The sequence below is a fragment of the Myxine glutinosa genome, chromosome 7 (assembly GCF_964187855.1).
Source record: "Myxine glutinosa chromosome 7, kmMyxGlut1.1, whole genome shotgun sequence".
In the NCBI taxonomy this organism is placed as follows: Eukaryota; Metazoa; Chordata; class Myxini; order Myxiniformes; family Myxinidae; genus Myxine; species Myxine glutinosa.
In genome coordinates this window covers 55454094-55471436 of record NC_136267.1, presented here as the reverse complement: position 1 = coordinate 55471436, position 17343 = coordinate 55454094, and the positions used below count along the sequence as shown (strand labels likewise).

General features: G+C 43.9%; 1 protein-coding gene across 1 annotated transcript in view; it reads right to left on the bottom strand.

Moving 5' to 3' along the window:
- Positions 1–2117: 2117 nt before the first annotated feature.
- LOC137431256 (mothers against decapentaplegic homolog 7) overlaps positions 2118–17343 on the bottom strand; it is a 49323-nt gene continuing 34097 nt past the window's right edge. The window contains exon 4 of the mRNA XM_068122362.2: positions 2118–3404. Within this exon, the coding sequence (XP_067978463.2) occupies positions 2815–3404 (590 nt within the window). The 3' untranslated portion in view covers positions 2118–2814. The remainder of the gene's footprint in view (positions 3405–17343) is intronic.

Here is a 17343-nt window from a genome sequence, read left to right as displayed (position 1 = left end):
TCCGGACAGTCGAATGATTGATTTCAAATTGTTTGGAGATCTTTTTAAATCCCTTCCCAGACTAGTAGGCATCTATAACCTTCTTTCTGAAGGCCTCAGAGAGCTCTTTTGATCTAGGCATGGTGATGCCGCACACTTCAACAACAAAGAGCAAACCAAACTAAATGTCTGAGGTTTAAATAAGACAGGTTCCTCCAAGATCCTCTCTAACGATGTTCTAATCATTTGCACCTGAGCTGGTGCACCTGATTCTAATTTTAGGTATTTGAAGTAGTGATAAATGTTGGGGTGTACTTACTTTTTCCACATGCGAAATTTGCATTTATGTTTATTTAAATTATACAATGGACGACAAAATGTAAATGTTTCATGATATTTGTTATATTATATCACCTTTATCTATCAATATTGTTGAAATGAAGATCAAATAGCTGTATGTTGAAATATGTTGAAAAAGTCAAAACTTTACATGGAGTGTACTTACTTTTTCACGTGACTGTACATGTAATATTTAATACTATTAAAAATCTATGCTCCACAAGGCTGCCCTTGTTCCTATGTTTATAAAGATCATTTGAACCAAATATGAGGTAAATTGGAACTTATTTAGAGGTTGCTCAAAAAATAACATTTTTAATTTATCCTGTTTTTTTCAGATGGCAGAAACTCGCAGCTCTTCCACAGTTTGGTTGCTGGGCAAGTCTGAAAAGGAAATAATATGTGGGGCACTACCAACCAAAGGACACAGATTGCAGAAAATGGTGTCCCATCACATACAAGAACACCATACAGTTCGTGAAAGTGCCAAACTTAGTGTACAAGCTGTGTGTGCATACTGGGAGAAAGCACGAATTCCAGTGCAGAGAGTAGATTCCTGTGAGCACCAACTTTTGAAGTTGTATGATGCCTACAAACTGGTAAAGAAAAATAGAACCAAGACATTCGAAAACTATAGAGTGAAGGAGCAGATGTTCAAAGATGATCTTCAATCCCTCTTCGATATCTCACCAAATGATGCGCTTGAGAAAATGACGAATGAAGAAGACAAAGCATACCTTATCATGCAGCGTGAGGATCCCTGAAGTTCACGTATGGGATCTGTGGACAACACTCTGGCAGTGAAGGAGAACAGAAAGCGTATCAGGCTTGAGAATGAAGATAAAAGAAAGAAGAAACATGCTGCTGAGACTCTAACAGCAATGCAATCTGTTCCATCAACATCGGCTGTGGTTGATGATGATGATGAGTCTGAGATTGAAAGCTCCGATTCAGGGGACAATGAATTCAAACTCCAAAGTCCATCTTCTGCCAAACAGGCAAAAAAGGCTCCCATCAAGGTGATCACTCCAGCAATAGTGGCAACTCTGGACAGAGTAAATCTCTCAGATCAGCGTGCTATGTTTGTGGCCAGTGCTTTTGCACAATCTCTTGGTCATACCATTGAAGAGAAGTGCAAGCCAACAATAATAAATAATTTGAGTAATTGAAAATAGATAACTATCTATGAATTGATGTATGATGCTAAAAATTCTGTATCTTATTATTCATTAAAATTCGTCAACATTTTGAGCAACCTCTAAATATTGTCCAATCAAGCTCAAATTTTCACCACAAACTACTTTCTTCAATAGGAATAGGGGCAGGCTTGTGGAGAAATGAAAATCCAATCTCCAAATTTTTAGACCACCCTAGTATCCATCCATTATTTTTTTTTGAGATATCGTGCTACATATATCGTTTTTGGCCTCATCCCTCAATGTTGAAGAATCACTTTAAAAAATTATAGTATCCGGATCCAAATCTTCACCAAAATCTAATCATTTCTTTTTTGTGACATATCCAACTTGTCCACCAAATTTCGTCCGAATCCATCGATAACCTTTGGACAACCTTTCAACACAAACAGACAAACAGGGATGAAACCATAAGAATTTGGAGGAAATATAAATTGATGCCCCACCAACCCTGCAAAATTCGGATTTGGCCAGGGAACCAACGTACTACGTGTAATGCGCACTGTCGCGGATACAAAATGGCAGCACCCAAGATAAATAGCGGCCACCGCAACGAAATTCATAATGGCCACCTTCAACAAAGACAGACAAGAGTAACACAAGCAAATTCCCTTAACTTTTAATCAAACTCTGTAGTATCAGAAAAAAAGTGCATTTACAATAATACATTTTACTCTGTCCATATGCATTGCATTGTACATAAATAATTACACTGTACAAACATAACACTATTTACAAGCATTACAATATATATTTATATCTGGGAAGTATATAAAATAATTAACTCTGAGACAAAAATCTAAAAGACTGCACACTGTACAGCGACTGTACAGAATACAAAAACCCCCCCACGTTTCTCACAAATGTCCAAGGGATTAAGATCAAACCGGGACGTTTAAATATCGTGTACACGAACATTCGTCCGGCGAGCTAAAAAATTTCATCGGCTCCCTCGAAAAACGATGTCATGGCTCGAAGAGACGTGATTGAGTAAGCACCTTTTCAGAGGCGGCGCGGCATCGCCACCGATTTGCGTGTTGGCACTGTGAATCATGGCTGACCGACCTGCCAGTCATAATGGCATTCAGAAGAACAGTAGATATTGTAAGAGGGATTTTAGAGGAAAATGAAACAAACATAGAACTCTTTCTCTCATGAGCTGGCATCGGATTGTTAGGTTCCTTCGAGGATGCGGCCTTACGTTGATAAGTGTGATTAATCGATTTCTTCCCTTTTTCTGCAGTCATGGCTGCTCCCGCAGGGCTGCACCCGCAGGGGCCGTTCTTCCTCTGTAGCTCCGTCACCTGTAGAAGAAGAGCTCCAGCCAGCAAGGACAGTCGAGGATGCATTGCCGTGTGTAGTCACGGCCCCAACCCTTGCCAAAGCTGACACGTACGCTGTAAAGATCCCGGGCGCTCTCGCCCTCGGCTGGCATGAACGTCTGTAGCAACCTCTGGGCCCGATTGTGATCGAAAATTTTGGCAGTGTAGCCCGACGGAAGACGGTGCGATATGGGCGCCCGAGCCGTCAATCCTCCGGGTCCCGGGGGCGCCGTGAGCGTAGGCGAGTGCACGAAAGCCGGTTGGTCGCCCCTGTTGTAGGCCCATATTCCATCGGCTTCTTGGCTGAGCACAAGGCCAGCCCCAACTTTAACCCTCGCTCGTCGCACCACCAGGCTTCCACTGTTACTCTCAGGTAGCGCTTTGAGACAGAGACCTGGGGTTTCTCGCCCATACCCCGTGGCATCGGAGCTCTCAGGGGGGAGCGGAAGCTCATAAAAGATGGAAACGATAGCTTGTCGGGCATGATGCAAAGGGCCCACTCGTGTTCGCTGCTCCCAGTATGCAAGAGTGCACCAAGGCGCCTGAGCCTCAACAAATGAAGACTCGCCTGCAACAAAAGAAGAAGAAAAATAAATAAACACCAACCTTTCATCAATAATGGGCATTCATTTCCACTCAGTCGTATGACTATCTCATTGAAGACGCAAGACCTGCTTTTGCAACATATATCCACATGCTAGTTGTACCTTGATTGGTACTTACAATGACATGATTGTGTGAAGCCAAAACCATGTCCATGTATATCCAGAACCTTCTACTGGGGCCTAAAAACAAGTCATTCCACAAATCTACACCTAGTGCACCATCAACTGGCAGGCCCACAAAAACTAAGTATTAAGTTAGCAGTTTTGCTTTGTGGGGTGGAACGGCACACTTGCTATGTGGATACCTCAAATTAAAGCATTTCCCAGGGATCTTTCAACACAAAAATTGCCAAATTGCAGATGGAAAACAGGTATAACAAGCGTTACGCCTAGGTCCCCCGTCGGTGAAGTGATGTGAGTTGACAAAGTGAAAGACGCAAGGTGGCCATCTTGGATTTTGACGTGGCGACCCAATTTTCAATCGCATTCTTCCTTATGCCTAGATACACCCACACACCAGATTAGAAGTTGGTACTTCGCTTATTTTTCAAGATATTCCGCTCACAAGGTTCAGATATACATGGCGGCGGCCATCTTGGATTTTGACGTGGGTTGCACCCACACACCAAATTAGAATTCGGTCCTTCGCTTACACACGCACGGACGCACGCACGCACGGACGGAGGGGAAAACCATAGTCCCCCTTTCGCTCTGCGGTGCAAAGGGGGACAAATAAAGATACTAATGTGGGATTATTTAATGTTACAATAACAAAGCAACAGGTGGCTTCACCGGCGTATGACTGGCCCACCAAGTACACCAGTTATGGTACGTCTATTGAGCAAGGAAAATTACTGAAATTTTTTAAAAGCCTGGTTTTAAAAGTTTTTAAAAACTGCAGACATCTTTGTGGTTTGCTGATACTCTATTTAAATTTATATATTCCTCTTCTTCTGTCTTATAAGCGTGAACCGTTGTCTGTCTGTTTGTTTGTTTGTTTGTTCTGAAACAGCGTCGCCATTTCTCAACGGATCTTCACCAAATTTGGCACGGGGGTCCCTATGCACCACAGAATCACTGATGAACATCAGAACATCAGAATCATCAGATGAACATCAGAGACCCACGTCAATTATATGTACATGTTATGTACATATAATTACACACAACAACAACAACATAATTACATGTTATGAACTACATAACAACTTGCTATAAGTCAAGTCATTTACTTTCTACATATTTGGAACCAGGGCAACGCCGGGCACCTTTGCTAGTCCCTTTATAAGGGGTGACTTCCAATGGTACCAATCTTCTATCCTGCCTTGACCACAATATTAATCCACTTCCTGCTGTCCTCAGCCAACTCTCTCCACTCTCCAACTACCCCCATCTTACTGATATCTCCCCTCACACAGTCTTCCAATCTCAAGTGCGGTCCACCTGTTTTCCTCATACCTCGCTCCCTTAACCTACCCGCTCTCTTTGCCATTCTCTCTTCCATCATCCGCCCCAAGCGTCCAGCACACTTGAGCCGGCGTTTCACCAATCTCCCCATCAAGCTCAAATCTGCACCCTCATCCTCCGACCGATACGTAGTTCATCCATCCTCCTTCTATCCAGCATCTTCACTCCCACAATCCTCCTCACCCAGTTGTTCTCGCAGACCTGTAACTTCTGTTGTTGTTGCCTCTCTGTCAGTGCCACCGTTTAGAGACCGTAAAGGTAGGCCGGCATAACACACGACACCAAAACCTTCTCTATAAATGTATTTGATAACTTTCTGTCTGCCATTAATTAATACTAGCCGAAACCCGTGGAACATCCACGGAAGGGAGGATGTAGTGTATGGATAGAGTGTACCATTATGGATGGCATAGGGGATTTGCTTGTCCGAGTAAGAGTTAGGAAGAAAGATGAGAATGAAGAGTGTATATATGAACAACGATCGCCGACACCGGCACAAATGCATGCTCTGGGTTGTCCACTCAGTGGACGGCTTGCTTTCGCCTTCGCCTGTCCAATCAGCGGACGGCTTGCTTCGCCTTCGCCCAGCAGACGCCAATACGATGCCGTCGTAAGATGGCGTCGTATCGGCAGTTAATCGGATGCTTTTGGGCCCCAACGTCGGCTAATTCAGAGTTTTCGAGTATGGCTGTACGTGATAAACAAAGAGCGCGGTTCGTAGATCGTAAATCCATTAGTGCCGTGGGCATCGGGTCACTGGGTGCGGCGTAAAAGGGATAACAAAGTCGAGTCCTTACGCTATTATTATATAGATAATGTATTGTCCAAATGACCTGTAACTTATCGATTTCATCTATTATCAGCATAACGACAAGACACAGTGCAGATTGTTTCACCTATTCTGATTTGAGCTCCATTAATAGCAGCTTCATGGTGGCTCAAGGTAATTGCTCACAGGAGAGATTATTTGTGACGAGGTTTCACTGTACACCTGCGTGCCCAATGCTTTCGGTACGGTGCCGCTTGCAGCCAATGGACACCGGTGCAATGTGGGAACATCCTGGTAACTGCGATTCGGGAATGTTGACTTGTGTACATAGAAACGGGGATTCAAACAGCCGGTCCTGATCTTGGGCACCTGAAATTCAGCCAAGCGGTCTAATGAAACGCGCACCAGAATGGCTGGAAATGTGCAAACGATGATAAAAACGGTGTCGGTTACCGAGCCCCGGGATATAAAGGGGGGCCCTTGCATTGGCAAAATTTCACGCACCTTGCTTTGCCAACACAAGATGTATGCCATTTCCATTTCTGGTTGGCAGGGAAGCAAATTCAGAGGAGCCTCGGGTATTCCTTGCAGGACCACGATCATCATGAACTGTGCTATAAAAGTAACAGTTGCGTTATGAAGAGGTGAGATCCCCAAAGTTCCTGCTTCAGTTTGAATGTTTGTTTTATACACACAAAGTTGATGCTCATGGAAGTTGATTTTGCATGAACCAGCAATGGTTGATATGACTGAATGTATAAATATCTCACTGATGAGTCTGTGTGTAATACTGGACGTTTATAGGCCAAAGGGATTTATTGATTATTATTTTTCTTGTACCCGCATTCATCACTCGCAGGACGAGGACATTCAGAGACATAATTGTGGTTTTACGTGGAATCAAAGAATATTAAGCCAATGGACGGACATGCAGTGCATGGAATTTGAACTGAGGATCCTGGCATCATGAGGGTAAGCGATCTGATGGGAATACCAAAAAGGCCAACCGACGTTTAAAGTTGTTGAACAGATCATTGCATACTAATATACCAACAACATTGAATACAAAATCAGCTCGTATGCATAAACAATACGTGATTATTGCTGGTATATTGATTGGAAAAACATGTTTATCGATGAACACCAAGGGTAGATTAATCAATAGCCCCGCTGCTTCAGAGGCAACACCAAAATCATGTGTGTGTGTGTGTGTGTGTGTGTGTATGTGTATGTGTGTGTATGTGTGTGTGTGTGTGTGTGAGTGTGTGTGTGTGTGTGTGTGTGTGTGTGCGCATGTAAGTGTGCGCATCTGCAGCAAATGGCAAGCAATGTTAGCAACCCTCCCTCTTTATTGTAATGCTGTCAATTATAGAGATAAAGAATGTTGTTGTTGTTCTTTAACGGTCACAATTATCCCACCTTGTGGGGTCAGCTGGGGAAAGCCTGGCCCAAGTCTTTCACGAACCGGCCTGGCCAGGCCTGACATTCGCCTCGTTGGGGCAGGAATTTGGAATTTGGCCATGGTGCCGGCGATATTCGCCTTCTCTTTGCCAAGGACACCATGGGATCTTTAATGTCCACCAACCCATGCTGGCACACGGGACACCCGGTTTAAGGTCCATCCGAGGGACGGCACACACATTGATGAATCACCCCGCCTGTGAAACACCGAACAGACGGCTAGTTTATAGCTGGGTCGGGATTCAAACCCAGACTAGACAGCTTAGAGACGAGTGTGCTTACCTGTAGGCAATCGTACCAGCCCAGAGATAAAGAATGTAATAAATAAATAAAAAACAAGAAAGTTGCGTAAATACAACTGCTGGAAAAATAATTGGGTCGTACATGATCAATAATTACCATAATATTAGTTCCTTTACAAGGAACTTCAATGCTGGACGAGGCCATTCGGCCCAATGAATGCCTGCACTCTGATTGTTTGTCTGTGCTCCGTCGTTTTTAAATGCTGAGCATCAAGCAAGGAAGCAGCACGCACCATTTTTCAAGTTTTATGAGGTGACTCGGCCGGGGTTTGCACCGAGTGGATGCTCCAAACATCACTCCGCCGAGTCTGGCCAATGGAGTTCTTTTATTTTCTTAGAAATCAAAAACTCAGTATCACATTAGTAAGAATCAGCCGAGCAAGTCCAAAAGTGGGTGTACAGATGCCATAGGAACATTACCAAGAATGGTAATAAGAATAGTCAGAGCGGTCGAATCAACATCGATTCTTACAGGGATTACGAGGGTGGTCGGAGGAGCAGGACACACAAGAAACTCTTCCCAAAGAGTTTACTTTCTTTTTCTTAACCAGGAAAAACTGAATGCACATATGGGGAGCTACCGAGACGTCCTTTCAGAAACAGGTATGTGTGCGTGTGCACAATATTGCAGAGAAGTAACACACACTCCTGGCACCGCACCAAAGCCGGTCCTGCAATGCTGAAAATGAAAGGCTTGATTATATGAAGTGTGGCAGAGAGCACTTCAAGCAAATTAACCACGTTGCTGCCACTTGGATCCAATTTAAAAGAAAAACAAATTAATCACGTTCAATGTTGAGTGAGAAGCTCAAAAGAAACTTTAGGTCAGAATGCCCCCTGCCCCCCCCCCCCCCCAATTTTTTTTTTAGATGTACAACGATAACAGACGAAGGTCTCAATGGCTTTCCTGTGGTTGGATTTCCTTTTTTCCCTACAACGACTAAGGCTCACATTGGAGCTTGTACAAATTTTATTACGTGCAGAACATGGACGTCCGGCAGGACGGTGCAGATGGCAGCATTCTTACCTTTGAGCCTTGTCGTCTGGACCTGATTACCCCACTCCCGACTACAAACTGTCGGATTAGTGCTTTGCGAGCAGCGAGTTGCGCACATAGTGCGCCGTCCCTCGGATCGACGTTAAGCCGGGTGTCCTGGCGGCTGGCGTTACTTGGAGGACGTCGACCATCCCATGGCGTCTTTCACGGAGAGTACGTGGGTTAGCGCCGGCACCCTGCCCCAATCGCCTTCAATCAGATGGTCAGGCCTGGCCAGCTGATTCCTGAAACACTCGGGCCTAAAACCTTTCCAGGCCGACCTCAAATGGTGGGAATAATTGAGACAGTTAAATAAGTAGTTGTAGAGGGAGCAATGACATTAGGAAGTGCGTATTTATGATTATGTTTCAAGGAAATTATCACACAATGGACAAAACAACAATACTGTACATATATATATATATATGTGTGTGTGTGACACGCTCTGGCAAAACCAGACACTTGTCGGCATTTCTCTTCGCGAGAAAAAGCCGAAGAGAGTCAAAATATGACCACAGGGACCAAATTGAGATTTTTATATGGATAGAAAGAGTAACTTCTCGAGATTATTATGCACCAAAACATTTTTCCAAGAAACAACAGAAAAGTTGTGAAATTCGACAAAGAATCTAAAATGTCATTCTCAAAATGTGCTCAGAAAGTCACGATTCCTCGGTCAAAAAGTCACGAAGATCAAGAAATTTCGATGTTTTACTACGAGCCATACATTGTAATTCGAAGGAGATCCTTGACATACATGTTTGGTATGAATGAAAAGCTCTACGTGTGCACATTCTTTGTGCGTGTGAACTGTTTTGTCAACTTCGAACCTAATTATCTCCATTGTTTAAACGAAAATATAATTGTCATTAAAATACCATAACTTCGTTAATTTTCATCCAATTAACATAATGTATATATCAAATGAAAGAGAAAAGCATGGGGAATCAGATGATATCAAAATCTAAATTTTGATTTTTGCCCCCAAGTGTCTGCTTTTGCCAGAGCCAGTCATATATATATATATAGGATTTGAACCTGTGATCCCAGTATAATGAAATATGTGCTGAGATACCTTATAAACATATCCCATAACACTACAACGAGAGACGTTAAAACATGTACTACAACGGTGTAATTTAAACACAATTTGCCCAATTTGAATTACGATTCCAAATATCCACATACCTTCAAGGCAAATTGGTGGTGACATCCGATGACTTAGTTTGGAAAGCCGAAAGATGAAATCGGGATGCTATTAGCAATAACAGGAAAAACGTGTACCAGCATGTGACTTAACAAGATGAAAATCCAAGAGACAGGGCACGCACATTAAAGAAACCAATCAAACATTTTCATTTCGTTGAAGATGCCGTTGCTGCCCGTCAGGTTTCCACATGGCGGCGAGCTTGAAACGCTCTTGCAAGAGGTGAATTGGGTTCGATAATCTGTGTCTGACACCGGAACTTTCCCTCGAATGTCGGGCGTTTGCAGGCGGTCTTTATATGGCAACGGCACATCAGATTTTAGTTTGAAGTCTCTCCTGCTCTCAATATTTTACCAATGGGGGAGCGAGAGGGGGAGAGGTGGAGAAGAGGAAGAGAAGAGAGATATTTAAAAAAATTTTTAAAAATGGAGGTTTAAAAAAGAAAACCTGATGCTGTGTCCTTTGATGTATGAGAGTTCCAACTGCATTTCCTGCACACATGCACAGAGTCACAAGAACCTCCATTCTCCTGAGACTCGCAGCTTGAGCTCCTCGAACAGGACAAAGGCCCCACTGTGTGGGTTGCGCGCGGCACGGTACACAGCAATTCACACACAGATATTGTTTAATAGTGGGAGACATCGATACATTGAGGACAATCGGTTGTGACCTGTATGTGGACAACATAAAGCCTCCAATGCTGTATTACATCGATACTAAAAGCATTCCAGAGACAAGTAAGCCACATTGCCTCGAATGCGCAAGAGAGGGTTCGCGCTTAATGCAGCAGAAGGTGGATCACAGGAACTTGGACATTGTGGGACAGAAAAAAGGTCATTTGAGGTCCTCTGGTTCATTATAAACGATGCTGATACCATGTGACCTGCTGAACAAAGGTAGACATGGAATACCGTTAGTAGGCAACGATAATTATAAATTTATTATCAAAGATGACAATTATCTACCTTGTTACTGGATTCTTTTTCTTTTTCTTTAACGATCACAATTCCACGTTTTTGTGGGATTGTCTGGAGAAAGCTTGTCCCAACTCTTTCACGAACTGGTTGGCCAGGTCTGAAGTTCAACTAAGGTTAGAGCAGGAATTTTTAATTTGTTCAGGGTGCCGATGATAGCTCGTTTAATCATTCAGTAGAACAGTGCAAGATCTTTAATTTGTTGTTGCTCTTCAGCAGTCACTATTATCCCACCTTGTGGGGTCGGCCGGGGGAAGCTTGGCCCAAGTCTTTCACGAACCGGCCTGGCCAGGCCTGACATTCGCCTTGTTGGGGCAGGAATTTGGAATTTGGCCATGGTGCCGGCGATACTCGCCCACTCTTTGCGAAGGACACCATGGGATCTTTAACGTCCACCAACCCATGCTGGCAGACAGGACATCTGGTTTAACGTCCAGTTTATGGCTGGGTCGGTATTCAAACCCAGGCAAGACAGCTTAGAGGAGGGTGTGCGTACCTATAGGCCACACTGCTAGCCCTCCACATTGTTACTGAATCACTAATAAATCCAAAGGGTGCGGAGAAGAACCACTTTTGATATTTCTTACGAGACACCAACATACAAAGGTGTTCAAAAAGTTATCGGTAAGGGGTAACCTATTCAATGGCATAGTAGTCATGGTTTATTTATTTATTTAGCTCAATATAAACTTGTATGCTTGTTATATGCCATTTGTTTCATTATGTGACGTTGTTTGTTAATTTGGTAGTAAAATACAGTAGTTTTCCACATAAAATAATGGATCTTGCAGAAAATTGAGCAATGAGGTGCAGTCACACCTTTATACGCTAAAGGTGTCAGCACCAAAGGAATCCATAAACGTCGTCGGTTGCCATGTATGGCAAAAGTGTGCCCTCGTATTCTCGAGGAAGCAAACAGTTGGGTGACTTTAAGAGTGAACGCTAGTCTCTCAAAGTTAACCCTAGGTGAGGATTACAGGTAGATGCGACCAGCATATAAAGTGTCGCTGCATCAATCATGCTGGCTGACAGGTGCGCCAGCCGACCTGATGAATGCAGATCCAGCCGACTTTATTGTGGCAACTGGCGACGAAGCGTGGTTTCACCGCTGGGATCATGAAACCAAATAGGCATCCATGCAATGGAAAGCACGAGCGACGACCACCACCCAAGGACCTCCGCACCCAACCCTCGGCGGGCAACATCACAGCCGCAATTTTCTGGAATGCCAGAGCAAATCCAGCTGATTGACCACATCCCTCACGGAACTACAATCACAGCGGATTATCATGCTACCCTTATGCAAAATTTGTGGCAAACCATCAAGGACAAATGCTGAGAGATATTGACCAAAGGTGTGCTTCTCCTTCATGACAACATGCCTGAACCTGAGGGCCATGTTACGCAAACTGCCACTCGTGACATTGGCTTTGAGTAGTGGGATCGCCCCCTTCCCCCTTACAATTACATACTTCGACATCTGAAGTCACTCACACACGGATGCCTATTCGATGATGACAAGTAACTAACTGAAGTAACTGAGATGTGGCTGAAGGAGCAATCTTAAAGCTTGTTTGGAGTTGACATAAACAGCTTGAAGGACAAATGTAGCAACGACATCAACCCAAAAATGCCGGCTGGCCAGGTCCTTGCAATGACCTTTTATCTCGACAATGCAAACAATTGCACATGCTGATCGATGAGGCTTGATAATGTACAAGAAAACAGAAAAAAAAACTATTCGGATTAAGCGAAGACACAGGTAATTTATATATCCACACTTTCATCTTTAGCACACTTCATTAGTGTATATTTGTTATCTCAAACCTTGTGCAGGACTTTAATTTGCCCTTCACATCCACGTCCTGTTCTGTGTTTCGTCCATTCACTCTATTGACGACGTATTGCTTCTTCTTTTGCGTGTGCAGCAAAAAGGCTGCGAGTAGCGTCATTGGCTGAGGGCTCTGCTGTGCCACTGAAGCATGCGGCGTCCTTGTAGGTTAGACGTAGGTTAGGCGCCCCCTGTAGGTTAGAGCAGAATTTGTCATTTGTACGAGGGTGTAACTCGAGTTGGCGAGCTCTCCGCAGCACCCTGATAAAAATTACAAATTCTGCTTTAACATGAACCAACTAACGCTGGCAGACGGGATTCTCAGTTTAACGTCCATCCGATGGACGGTGCACGCATTGATGCCTCGCCCTGCCTGCGAGACCCCAGGATGACAGTTTATAGCTGGACCGAGATTTGGAACCCAGGCAAGCATGCACACCTCTAGGCCAACCTGGCGGTGTGTCTCGGGTCATGATTTGCCAAAGGGACAGCATAACGCGTTTGCTGATTTTATTAAGCATGCAATATCGCTCACAAAAAAGAAAAAAATGGAAGCAGTTGAGAAGAAGATCCAAATTCAGAAATTAAGGCACCGACAACTGCAACAGCTGCCAATCAGGGAAGGCTCAGGTCTCACCATCTGCATATATTGAAATCACGTGATGTCCCATCCCCGTTGGGAGGTGACAGCAAGTAGCGTTATATAACTGCACAGTCCAGTCCCGGATAAAGACCACTTGGTGGTTGGAACGTCAGACCTGAACATAACCTGCTGGGCAGCTATACTGGATGGCGGTGCCTTCATTTTCGAAAGTGAATGCACCTTGATGTGCATGACAGCTTTAGGATCTTTGCTCTTCTCTCTGGGCTGGCTCACCTGCCTCACACATTTTTCTGCTTGACACTGTGGAAACTGAGGCTTTCATGAACACCTGTAACTTCTGCTTAAAAAGGACACATTTCTGCATCGCTGATAAATCATTGTAGCATGTTAGATAATTGTCAGGACATCATCGTAATGCCTTCCTTTTGGTGACCTTTTTGGCTTCCGGGAATATGATAAAATGTCATGAAGCAAGATCTGGCGAGTTGGGTGGGCGACTGTCAACCAGAATGCCACGCTCGGCCAGAAACCGATGCACAGGTAGCACTGCGGTGTTTCCCGGCCTATTGTCCTGCACAATGACCCCACTGCTACGGCTGCCTATTTGATACATGAACGTGGAACACATTTGGGTCACTTGTTTGTACCTCAGAAGGAACTGCATAGTCGCACCTTTTCATCATGGTCTATAAAAGGTGATCAACACAATTTCCACACAATTTCTCCAGCAAACGTTCAAGAGAGGGAAACTGTAATGTCTCCCTAACTTTGTTCCCGAGTTATCAAATGCTCGCTGCTTGTTCAAGAAGGTCATGATTGAACGTTTCATACGTGACAAGTACCAATCTTCAGTGTACCCTGTGATGCCACTCTGAAAGGATGAGGCAATATACACTGAATACGTGTATTTTATAATATCCAACCATATGCCGCAGCAACACTCAACTGGAAAGTGACTGTCAAAATGTCCTCGGAAATATAGGGTCTGAGAACAATACGGAAGTCTATCTAACCTGATGGCTGACACGAAGATACCTAGCCTGGGTTTGAATCTCGACTCAGATTCAAACCAATCCAGACCAAGTATCATATTCCTGAAGCAGACAGAAACTGTCATCCTGGTGTTTCGCAGGCAGGGTGATTTATCAATGTATGTGCCTTCCCTCGGCTGGAAGTCAAACTGGGAGTCCCATCAGCCGGCATTTGTCCGTGGACATTAAAGATCCCACAGTGTCCTTCGCGAAGTGGCACCCTGAATTTTTTTTCCAAATTCCTGCCCTAACTCCTGATGGGAAGGCAATGGCAAACCACTCAGAAACTGCTTCAGCAACCCCGGCACTCTGTGACAGGGCAGGGCACATCAGAATCAGAATCTAACCTCAACGACTTATCTTTACCACCTCCAAACCCTCATCAAGACGATAAAATACTAAGCAGCCAGATTGTATTAAAGTGTAACAAAATTAAGGGGTACAATCAAAATGCCAGACAAAGCACAAGGGCTTATCTGGAAGAAGGCGAAAAAAAAGTTTTACAACTTTAGGAAATCAATTCACACGCGATTTTTACCATAAAAACGTAAAACAATGGGGGCACCATGTCGAGCAAGTACAGACGGCTCCGGGAATAGACTTCAAGACTTCATGGCTTAACAGACTTGAATGAGAATTAAAAAACAAACATCTGATGCCCCCGACGAAGACGTTAAAGCCATAAACAGTTGGGGTCAGTTGGTATTTCGATGAAATGTGGGCCAGAGGGTTTCGGTTTTCTTGCGAACACATTCGTGATGTGACATTTGTTCGCCACTGTGCAAATCTCTCTAGTTTAAAAAAATTAAAAAATTATGGTATCCGGATTCGGATCTTTACCAAAATCTAATTAATTCGTCCTTGTCATACACCGAACTGACCTACAAAGTTTTGTCTGAATCTGTTCATAATGTTATGAGTTATTCTGCTCACATACAGACAGACAAACAGGGGTGAAAACACAACCTCCATCGTTAAGTGGCGGAGGCAATGATGCTTGAAGAGTCATTCAAATTGGTGCATTATATCCAAAGCTAGAAGTAATTTTGCAAACGCTAATACTTCGATACCAACGCACAGAAATGGTTCTTTTATAAAAACAATCTTCCCAAGAAGGGTCACAGAAAAAAGCTTTTGTCTATCACGGCATTAAAAAACAAAACTACACAATAATTCATTCCATCGAGATGAACAAATGACAATATGCCATATGGTGGAATGATTTCTGGGTAAGCATGGTAAGCAGGGACTTATAGGGTGCATGATCACGCCTTGCTGCACAGCTATTCCTTATTAGGAGACGCTTGAAATTGACAAATCTGGAATGTACATCTTCGATTCCAAACGATCTCCCGGGTCGACCTGAAGTACTTCATAGAGCTCCGCCTTCCGTGCATCCAAGACATAACATCATCGGAGGAATTCGGAGGAAGCAAACACCATGCACCAAGTCAATGAATGGTCATTTGAATCATAATAATACATCTATAGATGGAAGAAAAAATTTCAAACTCTAATAACTCTTCTTTTAGGTTCTTTCAGAAACAATCTTTGTTTTTAGAACAATCTTCTTTCTATATATATATTTTTCTACCTACAAGGTCTTCATCCACAGCTTGATGGAGTACTGCTCTTCTCTCTGGCCTGGCTCCCCTGCCTCACACATTTTTCTGTTTGACACCGTGGAAACTGAGGTTTTCAAGATCATTGGAATCTCCCACGATGAAGCCGAGACGATATGCCTGTCACTTTCCCATCAGAGATAGGTTGGTGGTCTCTCTGTCTTCTACCACCTCCTTTCTGGTCTTGCACCCTCTGCTCTCTCCGTACTCTGGCCACCCCAGGTATCTGCAGGGCACACGTGGTCCAGCAGCAACCCCTTTCTGATGAAACTCCCAAAATGAAGAAACCACCGCTCACCTCTACTCATTTGTTGGTCTTTTTCCTGCCTGTGGAACCAACTTCCTCAGTCTCTTCAATCTCAATCTTCTGCCAAGGGCTTCAAGACAGTTGTTCAGCACCATCACAGGTCACCCCCCACCCATCCACAACCATGATCTTATCTACTCCTATTAACCCTTCCCAAGTCCATCTCTTTATGGGTTTCCACTTTTTCTTTCCATTTCTGTGATTGAGAGTTTGCGGGTGTCTCCACCTTCACTCCCTGTGTCCTCCCCTTGCCCTCATTCATCCCCACACCCAAGTCTCCCATCATTTTGTCCTTCAACCCTGCTGTTGGTGTGGCCCCCTCCCTCTCTCTATACTGTTATTAGTCCCCTACAGGTGTACACCGGAGGGGACTATAGGTTTGCACGCCGTCCCTCCGTCTGTCAGTCCGTCTGTCAGTCTGTCAGTCCGTCACGCAAAGAACAGTTTTCCGGACGTTTTTTCTAAACGCTTAATGCTAATAATTTCAAACTTGGCACATGGTTTCCTCATGATAAATTACAGATCAAGTTCGAACTTCACGACGTTTCGATCATTTTTGACAAAGTTATGGCACTTTGAACTTTGGGAATTCTGATAATTCTGATGATCCTTAACTCAGTGCCATTTTAAGTTTTAATTTCCTTTAAAAACCAATTTCTCTGCAATAATAGGACCGATTGAGATCAAATTTTCACCGTAGGGGGGACTCGGTCTGGAGAAGATTTTAATGGTAATTATGACATCACAGGTCACGTGGTTCGGCTGCCATATTGTTTTTCGTGAAAACACGAAAACCCCTTTTTCTCTGCAACGGCTGAACAGATCGAGGCCAAGCTTTGCAGTCAGAATGGCATACCCATGACGAACAAAAAAGTCGACGAGCATGACGTCATGCGTCACATGGTTTCAGAGTTATGAGGTTTTTAAGCACAAACCTTTAAAACCTAGCTGCTCCCTCATCTGTGATCCAATCGAGGGGAAACTTCACAGATCTGTTCAGCATGTCAGTCTACTAAAATGACCTTTTGGAATTTGCTATAGGGCACGTGGTTTGGCAGATATCGTTAATTAAACGAAAATATTTTAAAAATGGATATCTCTTGTTTATTCTAGAGTTCTCCTCAAGCTGCACCGGGTGCCCTCAGCCTCGTCTGCGAACGTCAAAAGCGCGACACAGCGCGCGCTTTTGGGAGGGGCGGAGCCAAGCCGAGCAACATATATATACACATCGATCATTGATCATGAACCGGAAAATATAATAAATTACTGATATTTAGCGACTTGGAAGGTT